Genomic DNA, 26102 nt, shown 5'->3' with positions numbered 1-26102 from the left:
GCTCCAGCACATCCTTACATAAAGATTGGTACAAGCTCACAAGAGCCAACTTGTCAGATTTATTCCTCAGTCCAAAGAGCAGTCTTTCTCCGTTATGCCGCCTCCACAGGAGTTACTTCTGGGGCCAAGGCAATTACAGTTATGCCTCAAAGTAAAGCAGGAAGATTTGAAATCTCTCTTGTCACCTAGACAAGGCAGCAAGGCTTGATTCTCCCTGTGAGATACACTACAGCCTCTAGGGCAGAATCACTTTGTGTAGCATTTCTCTTAGTCCACAGAGCAGAGCTCCCCAGCTAGGAGTCAGCTCTCCAACGGTTCACAAAGTCTAAAGCTGTTTTGCCAATACAACATCTAAATCAGAAATGCTAGAATGTAGCCTGCAGCAACCCATATCTGAAGCTAGAAATCTAGTTTGTGAGGGCATGATGGTACCAGAGGAATACTATAACTCAGTATAACTATAACTCAGCTGGAACAACTTCTTAGATCTGAAAGAAATTTTGCCCAGTGGGAACTCAATTCACAGCAAGCCACAGCTCTGTTTCTCATGAGGTTGACTACATCTGTTCTCTTTTATGAAAGAGAACTACTTCCTTAAGACCCTATGTAACCTTCTATTGGGCAACACTGGACACTCCTAGCTTAATCAGATGAGTCAGTGGATCCCATTATTGCTTCATACTTCATCCAATAAGGTTTTGGAGATTTGGGGGGGGAAAAAATCTTGGTTCTGAAAGACATATTTAATATGATAACTTTGGACACAGCCATACTGTTCTTATGCAAGAAGTGTTTTGAAATAGTATATGTTTTATTTACATACATCTATTTTGCTATTGTAGAAAATCAAAAGGCAGTCAAAGGAAAGATGGAAAGGGTAAGCATTTAAAATACATGTTCTCCAATAAGAAACTGTGGGAAGTGAAGCTTTGCAGTGTATCACCACACTTCTCTAACTTCTGGAATAATTTTATGGTATAACTCTGTTATCTGTTTTGGAATTCAGGGTCGGGGGAACCCGACAACACTGCATGACTCGGAAAGGTATCTTAGATTCCAAGCCTTTCTACCTCTCTTGCAGCGGATACGCTGCAAAACGATTGTGTTGAGAAGCTTTCTCCAGAGTTGAAAGCCAACTGTAGGGGATCTACACAGGCCAGCATCCCTGATATTTAGTGAATCAAATAGGACAGGTGTGTGAGGCAGAGCAGAATCTTGCACCTAGTAACAAGTTGTTATTTTTAAAAGCCATGCTTTTTTGTTTTTTCTTTGAATCTTTCTTAGGACTTCAGTGGATTTTGTGTAGCTCTATCACAATCCAGTTTTCTCTAATTTCCTGCTAGTGGCAGAGTAAACCTGAAGTCTGACTGTAATGGGAAGCATGAAGAAGCACGAGGTTGTTATGTTAGCACTGAAGGTAGCTGTGATTTTCAAAAATACTGTGGGAGAAATCCTGACTTTGTTGAGATCACTGGCGTTCAGACTGGCATTTAACAGCACAACTATTCTTGGAGTGAATGAAAGCTTTGTCTGCTTTTGAGTCCTAGGCCCTCAGCTGTCTTCTTCCTTCTTTCCTTCAGGCTGGAAGGACACATGGATATTGTGCTTAAGGTGTGGTAGGTTGCTCTTAATTCACCTACCACAAGTCAAGATTAGTTTCTTTTACTCGTTATCCCACATCACTGAAATAATATTTTCCAGTGATCTATACTAAGTCCTGTAAAACTTCTAACCAAGGAGTATTGAAGGTCTAGGCAGTACATTTGGACAGCACAGATCCACTCTTAGACTTATCCTCTCTAACATAGCCAAGAGTAAAACAGGTGATTGAATGTATTAGGAACTGAAAAGCTGTTAAACCAGTTGGTTCCTCACTATAGAGAGGAAAGAGAGAATTTCTCTTCAAGGTAGAGAAATTGCTGTTTGTTCCAGTTCTTACCTTAATGCAATATTGCTGCTATATTTTGTCCTCTAGAAAGCACTAGAGACTGTAGCATCACAGCTTTTTCTTTCCTCTAAGTTCCTCACATAGATGACACACCCAGCAGTGCTGGGCCTGAGCTTGGGAACCTCAGCCTGTTCCAAAACCCAGAGTTCCCACATAACCACATAATTTGCTGCTATCAAATTACAGGGCTAGCCACAAATTGGCTAATGTAATATTCACTGAGAATCAGGAGGCTGTAGTATGAGCGTTTAGTTTCCAGGGGAGAGTGATTTGTCCTTTAGTGTCATAGATACTTTAATCATCAACACACAGATAAATACTAAATCCCCATCTGGCAGCCATGCACAGTACAAAAAGAAAAGGGAATCCACACTGTAAGATCTTTAATTTACTGCAATGTGCCTAGACATAAAGGTCCTCTGAAATCCGTTAGTGAGATTCTGTACCACACGTGCTGCCCTAGCTGTGAAGAATTGCTCAAGATAAGGAGAGCAGCTGTGATTAAGCATTGGCTTGCTTTGCTTGCCTTGCTGTAATTGAGGAACATCATTCTAAGGTAAGATATTATTCCCCCTCACTTTGTGTTTTCAGCGCTTAAGTCAAAAAACGTGATCAAGAGCAACTCCTTTTCCCCACATGCCACACCGTTAAAAAGAAGCCTTTCCTAAGAAAGAATTTCACTCAGTGAAATCTTTTTCTAAATGGGAGAGTCTTCCTAATTGCTTGCTGAACCTAAGCTTCAACCATTCATTATTTATTTCTCATAGTCTTTTAGTAACCAGACTGGTTCATAACCTACAAGGAGGATTTGTTCCACTATAGCAACAGTTTAGACTTGAAGAAAACAGGACCTACTTACATTTCCTTCACTAGCTCAAAATCCTGAGCACATTGGTAGGGCTTTCTTCACCAAATGAACTCCACAGAGCATCCTCATCCTTGCCTGGTGATAACAAATTCCCACCTGTTGTTTTTCTTTAAATCTTTTTCCACCTTTTGGTTTAGAAATTTGTAGGAAGTCTCAAAGGATACCATAAAAAGTCAGATAACTTAATGACAACACTACATTTCCTCAAAAGGCTGAGGAATGAAAATGAGCTGTAATTACTGGCTACAAATGTTTGCATCAGCCAATCTATTGCTAGGTACCTTTAATTACCAATATCCTCCAGCACAGGAGAGGAACATAAATATTTGCAGCTGTTAACAGCCATTTCTTCCTTAGGCAATTTCCTGAGGTTATATAAAGATTTTTTTGTACCAAGCAAGAAAGATTTGCACTACAAAATTAAAAAAAACCACAACCCTAAGGCATCGCATTGGGCATACAAGACAAACTGGAAAATAAAAGGCCATTTGAATTAATTGATGGGATATTGGCAGGGAGTGTTCACTGAAAGTCTGCCTACCTTCTGTTAGGGTTACTAGTCTTCCCTGTAACTATCTGCTTTCTGAAAGTGTTTTCCGAATGTTAAACCATAAAATCTTAGCTAAGAAGAATTTTGCAGCAGATCATCCTTCTCTGGATATTGCAAAACTAGACTTTCTTCATGTTTGATTTGCATATTAGTCAGTGAAGGATTTAATCCTAGCATGGTTATATTCCCGGTTAGCTCTTGTATTCACTAGATTATTTTGTCTTTAGTCATCTGAAAATGGTTACCATACTTCCTTCCAGAATGACTTTATTCAATCCACAACTACAACTCATCTGTGTGATATTTGTAAGAAAATGAATTAATTTTCAAAAAGGTAATTTTTAATGCCACTGGCCTGCCACTCTGTGAGGCAAAGGGGATTTAATTGTTTGTGACGGGCCAATAAACATGTTCAGTTTACCAAATCAGGCAGAGATCACAGAGCCATAAAAATTGCATGTACTTCCTAAAGTAATGTTCCCTTCTACTTATATCCCTAACTCTCTCCCACTTTCTAGTTACCGCTAGACTTCAGAGTTACCAGCAAGATTCACTTCACATAGCTGCTCAACATATAATGTTCAATTATTTGGGCTACTTAAGCTCCAAGTGCAATAAACACAGCTCACCCTTTCCCACCCATATATGTGGCTTCCACAGATATTGATTGTCTTCTATCTTAATAAAAGCTTAAAGATCAGGTGGGATTTAGAAGTCAAATCAGGTCCCAGCGTACATTGCAGACCAAGGTCTCATCCTGCCAGCTTTGCGAAGAAGGAGGAACAAGTACATCTTGTTTAGTGCTTATAAAACTCTCTATGCTGAGAGTTATTAAAAGACACTATAGACCCCTTACTGATCAGTTTATATTTCTGTTTCTATCCCTTCTGAAAAGAAAGCTGACTTTTTGCTGCCTTCTTCTCCTGCCCCCTAGGGACTAGGTTTTATGGAAAAGGAGGAAGGAGATCATGCTGTTAGGCTAGGTGCTATACTTTTGGAGACCATTTCATTTCCCAGATCAGTGCTTCTAAAGCCATGAAACACTAGGAAGCAACCTGTGAAATAACTATAAAAAGCATAAAGAAATTCTGTGCATTCAAAGGAGCAAAAGAGGATGTACAAATAGCGTGTGAAGTTTCAGAGTCCAACCTGCTATGTATTTGGCTATAAGTGAAAACTTCTATGGTATCTCAGCACAAAGTGGTCGACAGGCACCTTTAACAAATGGAGACATTTACAGGACCTTAAATTCAAAAAAAATTAAGAAACCTTTTCCCAAATAGCCTCTGTAATGGGAGGGAGGTGTGGAAAGGAACCCCTTCTGCTGCACTGACTGGAACTGCATCAAGTGCTGTAAGGCTGAACTTTTTCACAGTGACTTAAGCCTTGAGTTAACTTTAAGGCTCACAGTTGCTTTCCTTGTATGTGTGCCTAAATGTCTCCTAGTAAAAGTTCAAAACTACTGATCAACTTCAGCCAAACTGAACCACATGGCGAACAGCTAACAGCTGCTAAGTTCATATCTGCCTTTCTTGAAATCAGGCACTGAAAGAGGCTCAGTTAGTTGCCACTTGGTTGGAGCGTGCTATATGAGCTTAGTCTTTATTAGACCCCGAAGAGCGGGAAGGAGTTGTCATCACTGATCTGTTGATGTTGATGTGCGTACTGAAGCTTAGGTTTTTTTAGACATCAGAGAATCCAAGCATAGGCCATACCTCTGTAGGATACCAGACAGCTCTTATTTCAAATTTGAACTCTAACCCTAGTACATGCTTAGGCTATTAACACAAATAAGTGTTTAAAGAGCTCCATAGATAAGAAATTCCATAGCATAGCCTAGATATGAGCTCACCTGTGATCAATGGGAGGGCAACTACTCTAAAATACCTATTTAAAAAAAAAAAAAAAGCTTGAATCAAAAACGGATACAAATTTTGGTCATCTTAGCAAATAAAAAGGTATGGGAAAGTTGGCAAATAAGAAGAAACGAGTGAAAAGGAAATGATAGCTGTTAAATAACAGCAGTTAACTTCCTTAGCTCCATTTTCTGGCTTAAGATGTAGCTCTTGTTCACTTACTCAGGTAGGTGACAGAGCATTGTTACCAGGGGTCATATGTACTGGAGTGATGGGAGGAAACTGGATGTGCAGGAAAATATTATATGATTGTGAAAAAGTTGGACACAATATGATATAATGTGTCAGGTCCAGCTAACAGAGCTGCCTGCATTTATAGGTGGATAAAACAGCTTACGTTACAGGTCATTTGAGTTCTCAAGTGATAGGTCAGAGCTGCAAAGTGGCAAGTAAAACATCATTTTTGAAATAAGTGTTGGCAAATATTAAGGGTCTGCCCTTATATTTAATAACATTTAATTTTATAAGCTGTTCTGGATGATATCAAGTAGCTGCTCAGTCACTTAAATGCACACAGAGAAGTCACTATGGAGGATGAATTACTGGCATGATGCCAAGACAATCCTGGGTGGATGGGTAAGTGGGTGGCTGTTCTTTTGGCTACATCTCTCCATCCATACAAATTTGTGTTTGTTACTTACACTGGCTTTCTGAAGCTCAAGAGTAAAACTCCCCTGGCCTATAAAGTTCTACTTCTGTGTAGCTCAGTCAGACACTTCAGCAGCAAGACAGCTGTCTTGCACCCAACCTCATCGGTATTCCCAAAGTGACATGCTCAACACTACTGGCTGAGCAGGACCCACACTGAGCCGTGGCCTTTTCTGCTTGCCGTTTCCATTTCCCCAGCCAGAGGTGTGGACAGTGGCTACCCTCCCTGAGCCAGCAGTGATGAGTATGGGTGAGCTCCCAGGGGCACTTTGAGAATTTGGGGTAAAACCTTGTCCCAGTTAAATCAGTGGGAGTTTTGCCATTGACTTTGGTGAGGCCGGGCTTCATTATAATAGATTTACCAGCCCCCCCACAGGCAGCCCATGCAAAAGCATAATAGATCTTGGACTCTTGCTTCTAGACATGAATCCTGGCTCAAAGAGAGGTTTATGGAGCACAGCTTCCCAGGGCCAAGGCAGCACAAAGCCCTTTGTCTGGGAAACCTTGTACTCCACAGCAAGCCCAGAGCTGACTGGGTCAGACTTGTGCCTCCACTTGAGAGGACAGGCTCCTTCTGGCACACAGGCCAGTTCTGGGAAAGCCAAAAGCCGCACGGAGGTGTGGCCGGGTGGTTCTGCATCCCAGCGTGCTGTTCCCTCGAGCAATAGCAGCAAGGGCGGACTTCCCCAGTTTGCACTGCAGCCAAGCTGGCCCTCAGCAGTCTTGGCACGGAGACGGCACAAGCTGCTGTCTGAGCCAGCCAGCATCTGTGCTCGGAGAGGGATGGTCTGGCCTCTTAGCAGGACAGGGAAACTTGTGCTGCAGTGGCCCTGCTGACCCTGTGCTGCAGCTAGAGAGAGGGCTGCGGTTCGAGTGCCGCCTGTCATGTATGCTTCCCTGGCAGGATGTTCACTTTATTTAAAAAGAAAAAAGAGGGAGGGAGAGGGAATCCTACTCCATTGTCCTACTGCAAGTAGAAAAGGGCTAATTCAAACCAAACTCAGAAAAGAAACTCCTCCTAGGCGGAGACATTTTTTCTGTCAAGTTTCAGCCCTGGGAGAATTTTTACAGCTGAGCAATAAACTCTTGAAACAAAGGTTAAGGGCCTCACTAGCTCCAGGCCTCTAACACAAGGAGCGGCACTGTGAACTGTTTAATCCGTAGGAATGTGTCAGGCTGATGGGAAGCTGAGGATGCCGGGGATGGAAGAGGTTAATCACCACAATTGCCCAACAAACATTTCCTAATATTGTCACTTTTTACCCACAAGTTACAATTTCTCTGTTACTATAGAGGCAAGATGTTGATACTGGATTCATTTTCTGGGTTTTATTCCTTTTTGTCATTTTTCCCATGAACTAATAAGCCACAGTGGATTTGAAAGTATGAGCAAATGTGAACATTATACAAAGCACTTTTATGTTCTATTGACATTTTCTTCCCACCCTAATAATTTAGAGCTGTTAACATAAAAAAAAAAATTAAAGTGATCATACTTCCCATCACTTTCATTTCCCAAGTTTATGAAGGAAGAATCATGAGTAATTTCCCATAGTTATTGTTTGCAGCATAACACATGGTCTCAATTACTGGGGTAAGGAACATGGAGAGGGTTTTTGTGGGGATAAATTATTTATCTGTGCATTTCATTCAGAATTCATGTTCCATGCCATGGTTTATATTACACTGATCAACCATCATTTTTCTTATCTCACTTTATTAATGTAATCAGGGTCATTCTGAGCAGGACCCTGGGTTACAAGAGAACTGCTTTGCTTACCCATATTTTGGGCCAGTGAAGCACATACAGAGTGTTCCTCCATCAAACCTGCCTGCCGCTAAACGAAGCTACCTGGAAAGGGTAGATCTAGACAAATCTAGACCAACAGGACACAAAAGAACTATTGGCATTCACTTCTGTCCTCCTTTCCAAGGCAAGCAAAAGAGGCTAATATCAAGATTTGCTCCGCACCTGCATGGAACATAGTTTAGTGTGTTAATATGCATTTTCTTTATGACAGGCAGGGGTGCCCCGCTTGCATCTACACTAACAGTGCCTTTGAAATGCCATTGCTGCATTACTAAAATGAATGGATGTAAGTCCTAAGCTAATCTCACTCAAATTTGAGCTCCGTCTCTGCAGCAGACATACAAATTCCTCATGATAAATTATAGCTTCTAAACAAGTAGCAGACAAGTATCATCGAGCGTGTGTGACTGTACTGGAAAAGCACGTGCTCTAAAGCAGCAGCTTTAGCATAGATTACAGCCACTCAGACGTGGCAGAAGAACTATTTATTATTTCAGGACTTTGTTCTTGTGGTAGGTTTGAAGCGTGTGCTGCTGGCTGGCTGGATACTGACTAATTACGCCCCTGAAACCCACAGTAAATGGAGGGTTCATTTACTTTCCTCTCTCTAAGATTGCAAGCTCCAGATTTTACAAACGATAAGAGGCTGGCCCTGCCGAAGTCAAGTCCAGGATTTCTTGCTCTTTCACTCAACCTTTCTCTCTAGTGCCCAAGGCACAGTGTTCAGCTACTTCTTTCATAAGACTGACCTGGGTTAGAAATGACGCTGCATACGAGGTATTTAAAGTGTGTGTGGCCGGGGTTGGGGGGGCAGGGGGGTTGGAGGATACCTTCCCCTGCGTAAGTCCTTTACCAGTTCTCCTTTTTTAAAAAGTAATGATGTCAGGTTGGTCTGTGAAGAAAACCCAGACTGGTTCCCTAGCAGCGATAATCCTAAAACAAATAATTAGTCTTGTTGACCAATGGGCTGAGCAACTCCTGCCTGACTTGGGCTCGGCGTGGGCCCAGGGGAGCCACTGGGACCTGCAATTTCTTTCCATGGTTTTACCTGTGCTGTCACTGCAGAGACGGCAAATGCTTCTGTTCCCAGTGTACTTTGGGATATAGGAGTACGTAGGAGGCACATGTATGGATGATAACATGATCGCTAGTGTATTCAGCTTCTCAAATGGCTTAATCAAATTCCCAAGGAAACTGGTAATGTGCAAGTTCAAATGGGGCTGGTTTAGTCGAAGAGTGAACTTTTGAAATTCAGTTCTGTTTACTGATATGAACCATCTTGTCTTTGCTCTAAGGACATGCATAGCAGATATTTTTCAGCCTTTTTTCCCTCCCTTCCTTTTCTTTGCTGGGCTTGGCTTTCAGTTTTAATCCATGTTACAGGGATAGTAACACTACTTAAAAATAAAGACCAAGTCTCCTTGGGAGGCTTTTCTAAATTTCCCATGTGTCCCTCCTCCAGGCTTTTCCTTGTCTTACAGGAACTCTCACGGACTGACGCTCCACTTGGGATTTTCCAGCTCCAGGCCTCATGTTATATCGTGTTTGTACATCAGGAATAAAAACCAACTCCATGGTGGTTTGACGTAAGAGCTCTACAGAAACAGGATCCCAGAGCCTCAAATCCTTTATTATGGCTACTTCTTCCTGGTATTGTGAGGACATCGAGATCCTGAAAAAGTATTGAGACATCTTTTACAGTAGCTGATTTGAAAACTAGAGGCAAAACATGATAGCAAAAAGCTTTTAGTTAAGGGATTTTATGCCTTGGGCAAGTACAATTTAAGCATGTGGAGTGGAAGTCTGTTAACTTCTTTCTTACTTGGTTACTCTTCCTTTGAATTCAGTAAATGAGAAATTGTCTTTGAGGACTTATTCATCTACTCTTGATATTTAGCAAGGTTTCATTATCATCTTGTTCTGACAAGCCTTGGCGGGGGGGGGGGTTTGGTTTTATTTGTTAACTTCTTACCAGCTCTGCAAAAGGGCTGGCTCCTCCAAAGGGGAGCCAGTTTCACAGCTCAAAAACCACATCAAGAGGCTGATGTAACTTTTGTGCAAAAAATGTCATTTTCCCGCTAATCATGTGCACATAAGCAATTTCTTGATAGGAAAACTGAAAATACACTATAGAAGATATTTCCCACTTCTGCTCTCAGTTTCACAAATGTAACTACACCCACATAAGGACAAATTTTGTAGTAATGAGACCTATCCCAGGTTTGGCTCTTCTTAAAGACCTTGTCTTCCACATCCATCCCGTTAAACAATTGTGCTTGGATTACATCCATGTGTTTGGACCAGCTAAAAGAGCTGTTGCTTTTCTGCGTGAGTACGGGACTTTTTTTTTTTTTTCCTATCATCTTCTCTGATCCCTTTGAACAGACTGGAGCTGGTCAGTGACTGGGAGAGCCTCAGCTCATGCAGTGACACCTCCGCCTTCAGTAGAAGTGGATGAGGCTGATTGAGATTTTCCTCATCTGTAAAAGACTGAACACAGCAGGATGGGAGCAAAGGAGAAAAATGCATAGCTTGCATGACTGAGCACAAAAAGAAACCTGGACTCATATAGCGAGTGTGTGAAAATTATCCATCTACCAAGGCTTGAGAACCCATGTTCCTTATTCATCAAGTCTCTGGAAGCTTTAACCACAATCCTTACAGTGCTCTTTGCCTAAGGAGTACAAAGCCAGGGAAGTATCCTCATCTCCCTTTTACCAGCGGAGAAACTAGGCCAGCGACTTCCGTGCTGTTGCCAGGGCACAAAGCCAGGCAGGAAGTGAACTCCACGCTCGGCCCCATGTTCCAGCCACCACCCGGGCTGGCCTCTCCTCTCTCCTCACTCGATCTATATTAGGGCAGACGTGGTACAAAAAAATCCTGTGTACGGCTTTACAATCATGCTTCAAGTGCTTGCTGGCTCAGCCGTGTTGGATAATGGAGGAAGGCTTCACATTAAACCTCACAGCCTCATGAAGCTGGCTACTTGTGAGGGCAGATGACTGTTGATTCACGTCAAACTCCTTGCCAGCGGAGCCAGCACTGCCTAATGGCTCATTCCTTTATTCCTTTATCCCAGTTTCCTGTTGTTTTAGCTTTGCACTGATGTGAATATAGATTGACAGTGTGGTTCTCTTCATATTCCTAGTCTGCTTTGTGCTGGCACCTTGCTTCTCGTTTCCTGTCCACCCCTGTATCACATGTTTCTCAAAGCAGCAGCAACTTGTGCTATCACCTTCTTCTCTGGACTCAGCATTTATATTCCCAGTTCAGCTGTTCATATTTTGCTGACATTTGAAGCCAGCTCCTGCTCGAATATTTTCCATCTACAGTTTACCTTTGGCACAAAAAGAATCTCATGATCAAGGAGTTTAATGATGATATATATTTTTTTTATTTAAAAAGACAAGTTTATGTCTCCAGATCATTTTAAAGCACCTGAATGGATCTAAAGAAGTCTGCAGGAGAAATTCTTTTCAGCTCTTTTCCATCTTAAAGGTAGCTGCAAAACTGGCAGCGCTGGCAAGCCAAGCCTCATAAAACTGTTGGGCATTTCTAGACTGGAAGCAGCAGATGGGCTGAGACCTGGTGTCACATTGCTCTAAAGTGGAGTAGTGCAGTAAAGGGACAGGTAGATAGCCCATTTCCCCACCATGCACTTGGATGCGAGCCATGTTTTAAGGCAATATGGGGATGAAGAACATGGGTCTTGTTATCCGTGTACAGAGTTCTTAGCTGAGTTCATCCCTCGAATCAAAACATGCAATATGGGCTGGATCCTTCTTGCATAAGTCAGTGCACTCCACGATCAGGCTTGGAAACTGCACATGCAACTTCAGATTAAGAGCCTGATGAAGATTTAATTATTTGGGGTATTTACTGGCACAACACAAACCATGCAAGGCTCCGAGCGCAGGGCAAATGAGCACAGCGTCAGCTGATGTGTGGGGAATACGCCCCGCTCCCTGTTGGAGCACCACGTTTGTGCTCAGTGTGGTGCAGGGCTGAGGCTCTCACTTTGTGAACCCGTTTCTGTTGTACTTGTTCATGAGACTTACCCCTTTGTCCCTGTTATTTTGCTTTTAGGGTCAAAATTCAAAATCAAAGTGAAACTCAGCCAAAATGCCAAGCTTTCCTGGTTTCAGGCTGAAACCAAGCAAAGCCTCCAAGGTTTGCATGGTTTCAACCTAAAACCATAAATCATCTCTTATTCGCCTAAAATTTGTTCCAAATTTACTCAAAACTTGGCCCAGAGTCGGCTGAAAATTGGCCCAGGTTTGCTTGAAACTGAGCCCAGCTTCAGTGAGAGGTTCATGAACCTCGACAAACCTGGCCTGAGCCTTGACTTAATGAAACCCAAAACCAGGGGAGTTTCACCTGGTTTGGGTTTGGTTATAAATGTTTCTCACGGCTCTAGTATTTATTATGAGTACCGCAACAACACATTTATACAGAACTACAAGCACACACACAAGATTACAAAGTGAGAAGTTCCAGACAATTTTCCCACCCGTCCACACTTACAATCTGAATAATACATGGAAATATATCTACAACCAAACATCAATCCCACATGGCCTATTAAAAAAAAAAAAATCTCCTAGGTTGTCACAGAAGAACTAAAATCACCCTGAAGAACCTCGTACTGGAATGACAGGAATAAAGAGTCCATCTCCAAAGAAAACTGCATGGTAGCGCTGTTTTCCTGGCTGCGCTCATGAGGCAGTCTGAGACATAAGCCGGGAAGCTGGCTGAGCTGAAGTCCTGCTCATCAGCACTGTCACTTTTGATTATCTCCACACAGTCTGCTGACCTGCATACTTACCTAGCAGCTTTTTTCCAGCAGGATACTACTGGGTGCTGCCACAGTTACACTATTCTGTTATTTTACTTTTTTAACCCGAGCTGCAGCGACTGCAGCAGATGAAAGCAGAGAACCACTCGCTGTTGGGCTCAGGATGGGACAGCTTTCGTTTGAGAGGGAGAGGTTCCTGCAGTGGTACAGCTTCGTGCCTGTCAGTGCCATCGGCCGAGTCTGAGGGCCTTCCCGGCAGACGGCCCCGCACACCTCTTTGCCCTTCGCTTAGGAAACTCTTCGGCACTTTAGTCCTGCTCCAGGTGGGAAAGCACTTGCATACGTGCTCTCTTGAATCAAAACATCTGTTTCTCAGTTCCTGCTCTGTAAAATGAGGATGACGAACACATCCCTACCTCAGAGGGGCGTAGCGAGGATGAATGCTCACGTTTGCAAGGCGCTTACATCCTACAGTCCTGGGAGCCATAGAGAAGCTCATAAACAAACACACTAACCAGATGTTAACTTGGGTGCTGAAACAGATGCAAGTGCTGGACTCTGCTTGCTGCTGGGCAGGATGAAAGAATCCAGCCTGCAAGAGTGAAGGAGGAATAGACTTTCTTGGTACTTAGCAAAGGTTTAACACAATATTACTTAAACCTGGAAGCAGCAGGGAATAGTTACCCTTCTAGGCTTTCTAAAATTAAAAATACACACTCCTGTACACACGAGCGTGTATCCAAGCAGGTTTAGGCCTCAGTTGTATGCTAATGAAAGACACCTGTGGCATTTCAGGAATTAATTTTCTTCCCTGCAAATTCAAGGCAAGGCTCCAGTCCAGCTCCTCTGCCCCCTGGTAGGGCATGGTGCTACCAGGGGCAGGACATTGCAGCCATGCAATCGCATGCTGCAACTGCAGCAAGCACTGTGAGAGCGCAGACTGGAAGCTATTGCTAACCCGGGGGCTCAAACCTCCTTCACCAGTACGCTTCGTGCTGTCCAGTTCAGCTGGCTGCCTCTGCAGCTGCTTCCAGCCTGAGCAGCAGCACAGAAAAATATTTTAGAAATGGAAGAGAGAATCTGAAATACAAAACCAACCCCTCAAGTGCCTCCTCTGGCCTCTGTTGCTCCACTGAAAGCACTGGGAAGCTCATTACTGAGGAATTGGCTTGGGTGCCATATTCCTCAACAGCATTTATTACTAGGGTGGAGAAAACGCGGCAAGGTTAAAAGACAGCAAAAGTAGATCATTAGACTTTGTCTGTGCTGACGTCACGAGCATCATCACAATTTTGTCTGCATGGGAAGATGGTCCTCGTCTACATGCAAGCCAAAGCGAGCAGCCTGCTTGAGAAACCAGGCCTTGCCTCTAGCCTCTCTGAGTAACGGCAGTCCAGGGTGCTCTGGTCCTCAGCACAAATACGAGTTGTTTGGGACAAGAAGGCAGCAGCAGAGGATGCTAGTAACCCCTCTAGCTCCATTAGACCATAAAGTGTCCTTGTTTCTTAATCGATACACCACAAGGCCCCCCTCAGTTCTGCTCATGTCCCTCTCCAGGCACTCAGCTTTGCTCTGGGCGTGAGCAACACGCCCAAATCGTGCAAAGGGACTTTGAGAGGAGCCTGCTGAGCACCTGCGGTAGCGAACAGGCCAAAGGAGCTTGCGCAGGGACCTGGAGCTGGCTGCACAGTCCTTCCTGGTGTCTTCAGTAACTGCCACCTGCCTAGAAAGCCACTGCTGTTTGGCCACATCCTTGGAGATGTTCTCCAGCAGCTGCAGCATATGGAAGAAAGCAATGTGCTTTGCCTGGCACTCAGGACAGGTGTCTCCCAGTGAAGCAAAAGCCACATGCTTGGGGGTATTTTGGGCCACCGAACAACTGCAGCATTCCCCCCCCCCCCTTCTGTTACTAAAGCAATCACTGGACATGCAATGTTCAAAACAGAGCTCGCCTATGACAGCAGCGTTATCTGTAGCTCTGGAGGAGGCTCTATTGGCTTCTCCGGGCATCGAACACGCTCAATCCACAGTCAAAAACTAGAAGCCTTGGAATTTTCTGAATATAGAGTTTTAGTCGAGCATTACCCTGCTGAGATTGTGATAATATGAGGGCTGACTCTGGGAGAATACTCTGGTAGGACACTGCCAACCTGGATTTACTGTGCTCTGTCCATCATATTCTGGCCTTAAGTGCTGGCCACTTCTGAAAGCAAGAAGCATGAACTGAAAGCATAAACTAAAGGAAACAAACGTTAAAGGTTAGCTCGAGAGAGGTGAAGTAGGCTAGAAATGGAGATCAAACTCCCCAGGTTTCTGAATGTGCCTCGTTATCTCTTGTGCTACTGAGTGTGTCGCCACGGACATTAGTAACCAGCTTATGCAGCCATGCAGGCAACCCTGTCCTTGTTAGCTGCTGAGCTCTGATTTCCACTCCGTAATTCAAAATACAGGCTTTTCTTGTCACAACAGCGAAGCTGAGAAAAAGAGCAGCTTTTTCTTTCTCATCTCATACATAGGCAGAAAGTAGCAGCACTGCACCACAGTACGAGCGCAGTAACCTTGCTCAGAGCGTACCCATTTTCGTAGAAGCAACCATCTGTAGAATACTGCAAGGTTTGAATGATCCTAGAACAGCGTAAGTTTAAAGTGGGAACCTAAAAATTCCTTTCTATCAAATACTAATTTTTAAAAGAAGTGACAATGCTTCTGAAATGTAAATGCTCCCACCACCTCACCTGGCCTAGAGCAGCTAGTTTGATGCAGATTGCCTTGCATCACGCTTACCTGTCGCGGTTCTGCCAACAGAGAGCAGCGGTCCCCAAACTCGGTCACAGGAAGGTGTAGCCAGCTGCCAGGCAAAGATCATGACGTCTTGTTCCCAAAGCACTTCAGGCCTGTCTGCGCCGAGAAGTCTTGCCGAGATTAGATCTTCCAAAGCACAAAGCTGAACGTAAATCACAGTGTCGAATATTTATCTGACAGAAAACCTGAGCGTGACCTTAGAGGTTAGTTTGGGACCTTTTTTAAGAAAGCAAACGCTTTGGGTTCTTTGAAAGTCAGCTTAAAAGGGAGACTGTGGAAACAGCCATGTTCTGCCAAAATACACATCAGCTGTCAAGTTTACAAGATACTGTTACACCACACAACAAGAAAATGATTTCATATGTACAGGAACAAGCCATCTTTGTTAAACTCTATGTTAACCAAAAATTATACTTGCTGCATGCATGCATATATGCTGAATCATATGCACAACCGCAACTGAGGGAAGGCATATGGTTATTTCAAGTAACTAAAGGTTTCACTATTTCCTTGAATTTGAAAAACAGCTTTAAATTGCAAAAGCAGACACATTCAAAAAGACCTCTACTTCAGTCTACCTAGGGCTCAGAGTCTCTCTTGATGTTGAGTCAAATATAGGAAATTATTTTATTTAAATCACACTTGTAGGTAGCAACCACTTTTTTAACTGCTGGTCTCATGCAGTGTTATCCTGCAACCTTTGTGCTTCATAGAGAATCTAGGAAAATTTCAGAAATTCAAACTAATGTAAATAATTATAGACATATGGTAACTAAAACTGACAGGCATAAATGACATCCCAGTTAAGGCTCACTGCTGCGAAGAGACAGATGAATAGTTGCAGAAGAAAATGTTTTTTTATGTGCAGGATCTGTACATCAAGATTGGGCTTCCATTTTTAAAGCACTGAAAGAGATGTTGCAAAGATTTTCTAGCACAATATTGGAATTATTTCAAAATTGTCTTTGGTTGATGGAAGGCACAGAACTACTTTAAAATCATCTTCCCCTGGTAGAACTTAAAAAATAACAACAGTCCAACCTATCTTTCTTGTTTCTGCAGCTTAACAAAGACGATTTGCAGAACTGTGCCGACAACGCTGGGGCTGCTGGAACACAATCAAGCAGGTTTTGGCACGATAAGGTGTTATACAGTGGCTTAAATCTTAAATCAACTATACTTGGCAGTATCCTGATAGCTCTTTTTGAAATCTTTCTTCTCAGTTCCTCTTGATGCTTACAGGCTGGAGAAAAAATACCCAACCATCGACTTAACCATAAACATTACAATCTTACACACTGCCACTGGCATTAAAAACATTCCCAACTTGTTGAAATTAGAGTGGCATTTACAACTGTAAAGCGCTGATTATATTTGGCTATAGCTATCCAGCATGTGGGGAAAATGCACTGTTGAAGATTTTGGCATACTAATAAATAAAATCCAGACACGGTCCATTAAAAATATCAAGGTGTCCCTGTGCACCAGCTCCTTTTTATACAGTTAGTTTTGTTGTGCAGAATAAATCCATGAGCTGAAATCTAATTACAGAAAATAATACAATTTAGGGTAAATTATTAGAGTACATTTCCCTTCCAAAGCTATTATAGCTCAATATATGTTCTCTCTATCAACTGCAGTGCTATTCAATCAGCAGTTTCAGTGACACAGCTTGCTCCCTTTTCTTTTAGGTTTTATAGCATCACATCTGAGTAGGATGCTCTTCTGCTGGAAGATATACCAAGGCACTTACATATAAAAGAACACTGGCATCTTCACACAATTCCTTTTATATTAAACCCAACTACAGCTTGTGATTACTTTCAGTATTGGATTATCGCTTTGTAAGTGGTCTTGGATCGTTCAACAGTAGCTGCTGAAGTGGAGGTAAAAGAATAGAGTATTTTAAACAAGGCAGTTCTAGCAAGAAAACACTTCTCAAATGAATTAAACCTGTTTTCTGAATAATAATTTAACATCCAGTTTTGCCTGTTTTGCCTATCAAAGTTACTGATTGACAGAATTATTTAGGTCAAGTCTTTGGAAATGTTCTGACTTGGCTTTTTTGGAGCCACACAATAATTTATAAGATTCCACTGCTGTTTAGATTTGTGAAGGTTTCTGTATTTCTTCCTTTCCTTGCATGAAGAATGAACAAATGGCAGCCACATACCTTCAAGAAGAAATCAGCTGTACACATAGATATACACCACCTTTCCTACCAGAAATGCATGAAGCATAAGAATTCAGTCTATCATACTTTTAGCAAGAACACAAGGCCACAGAATAAACTAAAAAAAAAACTGTTTTATTGTGACATTTATGACATTGAACCCTTCTTGACATGAATGATTATGGGTACTCTTGACATGTTACATAATGTCATGGTGTAGGATGGCACTGATTGTCATCTGACTTTTGAGCATGTTTAATGGTCCCTACTGACCTCAGTGCATTTTGGTAAGTCACAGAAACTTTATCATCAGGTTTGTGTATACAGTTAACAAGTAGTTGGTCTTATAAGCACCATTACAAACCCTCACATTAAGGGTATTATTAATCTAGTTTACAAATGCTTCATTGATAAAAATAGCATGATTACAGTATACACACACTTAATTTACATGTAATGTATTATAGGCATAACTGAGATAAACTACTGAGCTAACTTTGGTTGATTGAAGTATTTAGACTGAATAATGGCAATTTTGGCTTCTAAGTTGTGTAAATATTACAGTGCATTTATAAAACTAGGTTGAAAATTTACTAGCACCAAATGGATATCATAAATGGCTGACCTAGTAAGTTGTAGTTGGAGAAGCGAAGTTTAAGAATTACAAAAATAGAGCTGTCCATCAGTTGAAAGCACATTCTTGTACCTCTGCTGAAATGATGACGTGTCTCAGCATCAGTGGCCAACTTCCAATGATAAAAGTCCCAGTTTTCAAGATTCAACATATCAAGGTAGCTCAGCTACACTTAAAAGCCTGAGGAAGTGGTTGTTTTGAGCTAGGGTATTCATCCTGTACCTTGTTTATGTAATAATATAATAGTGCTCGTTCATACCAATGTACTCATGTAAGATTGTACCTATGATATGGAGAATCTGATTGGGAAGAATATTCAGTCCTACCTATCTATCTTTGGTTTAATTATTTGGTCTTTGGTTGATGAATTAATGAAGCAATATCTGAATTTTCATTTTCAGGTTATCTCCCAGCTCACCACTGAGGTAGTCTTTGTCATGTTTCTCTTCAAGCTGGTTAAGTTCCTTCTTTTTATAGAGTGGAATACTACTGATTTGTAATGAATAGTTTCCAGGCACTGGCTTCTTCTTTGTGAAATGAAGGTAACTTATCCCGTCCTTCTTATTGATTCTAAAGAAACCGTCTTCGTTTCCGGAGTCAATTAAATATCGGTTATGGTTTGTCAGTGTTGTGAGGGCTGGAAGCAGTTCCAGGATGCGGTCTTTATTACTGAGCTCTGAGATGTTGATGGAAAAGACTGCTGCTTTCTCACTATCCCAGCTGGCGAGACTGATGGGTGGTTCCAGCTCTTGCTGATCCTGCACAAGAACAAATGATGTTAGCTGGCTTTGTCAGAGAATGCTTCACATGCACGAATGCATATGTATTTCTTACCTGGTTCACACATTATCGGTAAAATAGTTTTTAAAGGAGGTTCTGTAACATCATCTGTCAAACCCACTCTGGAGGCCTAGCTGCACAAAGACTTGTCAGAAAAAAATAAAGTCTTTGTCACTGTCTCTGCGTGGGTAACGAGCATGAGATGTGCTGAAAGTTCCTACATGTGAGCCCTGCTGCCTGACAAACGACAGCCGTGTCTGTTCAGGGCCTCTTGCCACAAGTCTCCTGCACCCCGTGAAGGCAGACACTCCTCCTCTCTGTCAGGAGTAATAAGCTAAAGCGAACACTGATGTGCAGAAGATAGCGCGGTCTGTGGGGGAGGCATGGCCTTTAGGTGGCTTCTGCACAGCTGGGTGCATCAGGAGGGTGCTGGAGAAGCAGCATCACCCCTTGCCTCTGAGTGAAGGTAGCTGGGCTTCAGTGCGAATCCTGTATGTAGTACTGGGACTGTTTTGGGAGCGTGTGTGTAACATGCATATGCTACACCGCAGTGGCAGAATGGTAACCTTTCAGCTAAAATATTTTAATTTGGAAAGCAAGGGAATGTCAACGTCACCTCTGAGACAAGTGCTCTTATCCAGCACCAACCACAGAGAGCTCTGGAGCACTTTGAATAAATGCAGTTCACAATCCCAGCGGCCACTACGCTGAAAATCAAAGGTCCTCACTTTTATGGGTAAAAGCACTTTGCTGCTTTCCCCTGTTAAGCAGACAGCCATGCACCGAGCACCAAATGGGAACTCCCTGACAGGCTCAAGATTCACCTACGTTTGTTCACATAAAAGCAAGCTCCTTGGCACATACATATAAACAGAGAGTACATGACATTTGGCTTGGGGTATTGATGGTGTGAGGACATTTTACAAGAATGTTCAGTACCTCTCGCCATTTTGAATGAAACACATTTGCATACACAGACACACACGCGTACTTTCAACTGAATTACCAATATCTGAACATGACCTGCTTCTTCTAGCCAGGTCGATGCACATTCCTTCACCTGTAACACCACCATCGTCTTAGACTGGATAAAGAAGTATGAAGTCAAATGACTGTTGACTGGTGACACTCCTCCTACAAGCTGTTCAGTTTGTTAAAAGTCTAAATAAAATTGGTGTACACATTAAGGCTGAAGTCCAGTGACTGGTGCTGCATGTTGGACTGGGTCATTCGAGTGGGCATTTCTGACTGACCTTATACTATCAGAAGTTAAAATAAGCCAGCCATCTTGCACCCCTAAGGCAATGCAGAGTTTTAATTTTGCTCAAGACAGACTACAGTAACATTACATATTACAAGATTATGCTTCTACCATGACTTCCGCACTCATACTATGAGGTGCAGTACTGGAAGTAGACAGCTTCTGGACTATTTTGCTGCAAGCCAAGAAGAACAAACAGGATTACAACAGCCTCAGGAACACAGTATCTCACTGTTGTGATCAGTTCATAACAAACCCCAGCAGGGGGAGTTTGGTGAAGGATTTACTTTTCTTTAATGCTATTTTCACAAATGTTTGCTAAGAACTAAAGGAAAATATCTCCTCTCGGGGTGAGTGAAAAGGGATACGTATCCTTTACGTAAAGACAAAACTTGTAACAAGGCAGACTGGTTTTCATGTAATATAGGTGCTGACATCACTTCTTAGTACTATTTGGTTAAGAAAAAGAAAAGTCAATGACAACAACAGCTAAGAAGAAGTGGAGTTGGGTGAGCATCGCAATAGATTTTAAGCATGTCACTGACATGCCATTAGCCCACTCAGAGACCTGGAATGGAAACCTGTCCCTATCCCCAGTGACTTCCTAGCAGTGACACGTGGAGCATAGCCTCCTGTCCTGCTGCCTGGGCCAGCGGGCAAGCACCACGCGCCTGGGCCCAGGCCCAGGCCACACTGGACTGCCCCAAGCTGGAAACCTGGGTGACTGTACGGCTACGGACAAGCCCCAAGAAAGGCTGCAGCGAGAGGATGCTCTGGACTCCCTCCAGGTGCAGTATTTGTGTTCAGAGCTCCGTATTTGTTTTGGAGAGGCTTCCACCTCCAGTGGTGGTCACTCACCATGGCCCTGCTTGGCTGGGAGTTCCCACCACACAGGATCCATGTGCTCTCCCTTTCCAGCCACAAGGTCACACAAGTGTTTTACACCCCTGCTGCCCTCTGATATCAAGAGCCTGCTTTGCTGGTGAGGGCACTGCCTTCTAGATAGCTGGGTGGGCGTTTAGTTTTCGTGTTTGACACGGCACAGAAATTTAGCATATAAGGTCTGATGACAGTGAACAACTTCAAAAAGCCCCCACAGAACTTGATATTCAAAATCAGCTCTCTCCGGGGCCTTATTTTTTCTGTGGGATTCTCTCTTGGTACACTTTCTTCTCAGACTGGCTTTCACAAGACAACCCCAAGTCCCTTCAGCCAGGTAGGTCAATTACCTCTGTTTCATTTGCGGTTTCATTAGTGCTTCTGCGTTTCCTTCCTCTCTTGGGATAGCCATTGATTTTACATTCATAACAAGCTTCTGGAGAGAGGGAGTTGTCATCTACTTCTCCACTGACTGATAACTCTTGTCCTTGACCTCTGCCTAGACCCACTCCAGAAACACAGTGTCTGAGGAAAGAAGAAATCCAGATTAATTCCAGGACAACATACATTTCAGCAAAAGCTAAATTTTGGAAACTGTGAATAGAATAATAATAAAGCAACTATGCTGCACTCCTTTCCCAGGAAAAATTTCTACTGAAGTCAACAGGCAAAATTCTCTCTGAATCGCAATGCAACTAGGTCTTTGATTTCAAGAATCTGGCTCCATGAGGCTTTGCCTAAGAGAGACCTGCCAATATTTAACAGTTCTAAAAACACAGGCTTAAGCTCTGAGAAGTTGTTATTAATTCCTGGCATCCAACCTGGAACACATTGAAAGAGACCAATTTTCAGAAAGTGCTGAAAAATCTGAAAATCAGGGTCTTTCATAATGTGTCCCAAGTGAGCCTCCCAAAGCTTTTAGTCACTTCTGAAAATTTAAGCCACAGTCTATATGCCTTCCATTTCAATGCTCAGTCCTACATGATACCCTAATACTCCCAGTGGGACAAGTGAGAATTGGTTTTCTTGATAAAGTAGATATTTAATCAAAGATGATTCATGTGGAACATACAAGAATATGGAATGTATAGAAACATAATAGCATACAAAATTGTCATTCCAACCAGTGGGTGAAACCACTGGTATAATACTGTTTATCTTTGGAGCTGGTGGGGGATGTTTTTCTTGTTTGTTGGGTTTTTTTGAGACAAGCTATGTGCTACAAATCACAGTTGAGAGGTGTGAGCTCCCAAGCGGCAGGCTTGGAGAACTTGGCTAGCTGCTGGGGTGTGCAGGAGAGAGGTGAAAGGAACAGCTTAAGAGAGACTATTGAGCCAAGCAGCTCTGGACCAAATTTTCTTAAGCAGTAAAACCATGCAAGTCCCTCCCCTCTGTTAGTTCTCCTCTGCCTCAGTTCCAAAATAGGCAGGTGTGTGGAACTCTTGAGCACCTCCAAAATCCCATCCCTTTTTCACTGGCGCTATCGCCTGTGGTTCTGCAGCTCCACGCTACAGAGAAAGGAGTGGATTATGTCCCCTTAATGTCCATTAGTTTAAAATGAGAAACCCTTACCCTTGTCCTATTCTGAAGTAACCAGGTGGACATCCACAGACATAGCCACCTTCAGTATTTGAACAACCATAACTGCATGGGGCTTGCGCAGAACCGCATTCATTGATATCTTGGCAACCTCCACTAAACTGTTCATACTGAAATCCGGTAGGGCACATACATTTATAGCTTCCCAAAGTATTGTGGCAGGATGCTCCTCCACAAATGTGTGCACTGAGACATTCATTTTCATCTAGAAAGAAAGCAGAACACATCACATTAACTTTTATTCTCAGGTCTAGTCTGACCTACCCCTAGGTCTACGCTTGACTCCATTGCTAAACATGCTGCCACATCAGCCGCCCAGAAACAGAACAGTGCTTGGCCTCACCCTTGGCTGGGGCAGCAGTCGCTAGGAGGTGACTACAGCATACAACAGAGCAACACTTGGACTACTCTACAGAAGATGTTTCATGCCACGTCAGCTCATGCTCTGCAGATCAGAGGAGCAGAGGAGGCAACTTTCTTTTGTTCCAGAAATAGCTGAGAACAAAACTTTGTACAGCTGAGAATCTGGTCTTGTAATCCCATGTTTATAACGCTGTACAACATTAAAGGAACAAGAGTAACAAATTAAACTATGAGACCTTTTCCAAGCACTGAGAATGCTTCCCTACACACAAGCATTTAAATAGGAGGTACAGGTAAGGAACAGGAACAAGCAGTAAAGTAAAAATAAAAGCAACTGTAGCTATGAAAGACTGACACATTCTGGGCCAGCCCTTTCCCAAACTTCACAAGAATGGCACTGTAGGAGTTCAAGGTCAATTCAGGCTTGTCTCCTGTGAACGGATGGTTTGTTAAATACAGTTGGTATGGATGTTTTCACTGAAGAGCCAAATTGCTTTGAAAAGGTCTGAGTGCTATTGTTCTCCATTTTCTGGGATAATGCAGCTGAACGTCTATATACCTGTGTGTGTGCACATGCATAAGAAATAGCCTCTGGACACTGCAAGGATAAAACATACAGCACAGAGTAGCACCCCTGACCTAAATATCTAGGTTTTAGGAGAATAAGTACTAATTCAGAACATTATTGTCTTTTTCTGAACAATGTGGCTATTTGTTCTTGTTTAAAAGCAATCCCTTTACTTCTTGCAGTGTGATTTATGGCATGGTGCACTATAGAACTGCCTGGGCAGGGGATGCAGTCACACACAGTACAAGGCATGGGAGGAACCAAAGCATTCTTCAGTGATTATCTAAATATGTGTTGCAGCAACATCAAAAGTCCCTCAACACTTCATTAAATAAGCTAAAAAAGACACAAACTGTTTGCAGACTTGGGATTGCCAAGTAATATGAAGGAAGTGTCTTGGAAAAACCTATTACATAGATTCTTCCCCTGTGGTACACCCAGGAGATCCAGATAAGTATCTTAAGCATATACAGTTACAGACGTTAAAATCTGAACATGTGGATACCACAAGGTATTGAAACCTGGTCCATAGGAGTTTTGCCATTAACTTGGAGCAATATTTCAATTGCCATCATTAAGTCATCATACCTAACACAGCTGACCTCACAACAACTATGACAACATCAAAAACACAAGTTTGGGACACAAAGAGCTGCTGCACCAAGAGGAGATATGCTCCCTTTGTCTAGCTTCACATCAGCTTGAGTGTGGACACTAGTAAGGTTAGGTCCCATATTTTGGGTGATTGTTGGAAGAAAAAATATGAAAAGAGAAAAAAAAACAGGTACACTAGCCACGGATAATGTATGAACTTTGCCATCAGGCGCCAGCAAGGGCTCACAGGTGCTTTGCGCTGACACCCGCTATGCTGTCATGTCCAACTTCAGCAGGAAAGAGGGGCGTCCTGATGCTGGAGGTAACCAAGCCTCCTTCCCTATGGCTTGGGTTTCTGCCTGGACTGCCCAGTGTCCAAGAAGGTGGAAGTGTCAGCTGAGTCTCTGCTATCTAGTATTTGTTGCACCCAGGTTGAAGCCTTTCTTTCAGTGAGGGAAATAACAGTACCTGTGGGTTCTGAAACTGGGCTAAAAACAGGCTTAGTTAAATGGTACCACCCAGGAAGACAGATTTCACTTGGAAAAAGTAAAGATGCTTTGCAAAACTGAGCGAGCTGCACTTTTTCACATTCTGCAATATCCTGAAGCAAGCAGAACTGGGAGTGCTGAAAATGCAGGTTCTTATTCACAGGCTTGTTTGGTGGGTTTTTATTATGCATATTAAATTTGAATTTAACCCAAAACTGTGCTAGCCTAATCAATGCTTTTCAAAATCACCCTAATCTAAAAAAATCATTTGTGCTCATTCCCTGTTCTCTTATATGTAATAGGCAATGAGTGCTGGAGCACAAGCAGGCAAACGTCACAGCAAGGACCGCATAAAACGTCAGGAAGTTTGGTAAGTGTAATTAAAAGCAGAGACCTCCCTGGAGCACCACAATGATAACAAGCAAAGGCATTTTTATGTTTCCAAAAGCAAAGAAAGACAAACAAAGAGTTATGAAGCCCTCTGTTCTCAAAGAGGTCATCATATACATCTCTAACTATCCACGCAAGACTAGCTTGTATGAAGTCCATTAAACGTGACTAAAAATGCACATAACTCTCATTAGCAGAAATAGAATTCATGTTTCTCCTGTTTGAATGTGGTGTGTTCATGCTGCATTGCTGAAACATAATGCAGAGACATTTCCCATGACTTCTGCACAGGACTCGGCTCTTTCTACTCAAGTCATACTCAGCACTAACACTCTGCGTGTGCAGCCTCATCTATGAGGGCTCAGAGACTTGGGACAGAACCAAAGTTTAAACTAGGAAAACTAGGAAGAAATGTGCAATTTATTTGACCAGCATATTCTGGCCAGCATGTTTACTTCTTAGCACAATTAAGGAGCACGACCATTTGCTATTTATAACCAAAAAAAGTATCCTGTAGGCACTTCTTATAAACTGTATCCCTATACTTGTAGCATCTTTAGATCAATTGCAGCAGTTTTGCTGAATTATCACAAATAGTTAATTTTGTAAAGAGAATGCACTTACACACAACGACCTTCCTGTAGGTGTCCTAAAATTGATAAAAGCACAGACCGAGTATACATTTTTAAAAGAATTTTAGATGTGTTAGATCAGAAATTTAATTGTACAGCGTAACAAACCAGACTTGTGGGTTTGATTCTTCCAGGTTGTACCTACTATCAGGTCTCAGATGGGAGCTGTGTCTGAGTAAAGAGTATTGCATGGGTGAGTAAGGCATCCTGTGTTTGGATCATGAAATACACGAGTAACATTAGTTCCCTCAAAGTTGATATGACTTCTAGCACCCTCAAGGGTGAGCTTGTGCTTAAATACTTCGCTGAATCAGGGCCTTGGCTACTGGGCGTTTCCTATCAGCTTTGCTTTCCACTGGAAGACACGTTTATAATTAAACTTCACTGAACTTAGGAAATTGTAA

The 26102-nt window shown here is 42.6% G+C and overlaps 1 protein-coding gene and 1 long non-coding RNA gene across 3 annotated transcripts in view; one reads left to right on the top strand and one right to left on the bottom strand.

Annotated features, from left to right (window-relative positions):
- Positions 1-2515: 2515 nt before the first annotated feature.
- LOC138068865 (uncharacterized) lies at positions 2516-26027 on the top strand. Its single transcript, XR_011143705.1, has 4 exons — positions 2516-16480; positions 17029-17224; positions 18546-21401; positions 24979-26027. It is a non-coding gene; the product is annotated as an uncharacterized lncRNA (long non-coding RNA).
- Positions 17625-26102, bottom strand: part of FBN1 (fibrillin 1) — a 164082-nt gene continuing 155604 nt past the window's right edge. For both annotated transcript variants that reach the window (XR_011143704.1, XM_068958240.1), the window contains 3 exons: positions 22637-22868; positions 21415-21589; positions 17625-18902 (listed from right to left, as the gene is read on the bottom strand). Coding sequence is in view for 1 of the 2 variants with exons in the window: in XM_068958240.1 (XP_068814341.1) it covers positions 18513-18902; positions 21415-21589; positions 22637-22868 (797 nt within the window). In the remaining variant the exon portion in view is untranslated. The remainder of the gene's footprint in view (positions 18903-21414; positions 21590-22636; positions 22869-26102) is intronic.

This window comes from Struthio camelus, chromosome 12, assembly GCF_040807025.1.
Source record: "Struthio camelus isolate bStrCam1 chromosome 12, bStrCam1.hap1, whole genome shotgun sequence".
In the NCBI taxonomy this organism is placed as follows: domain Eukaryota; kingdom Metazoa; phylum Chordata; class Aves; order Struthioniformes; family Struthionidae; genus Struthio; species Struthio camelus.
The sequence above is the reverse complement of the archived record's forward strand: the minus strand, read 5'-3'. Positions and strand labels throughout refer to the sequence as shown.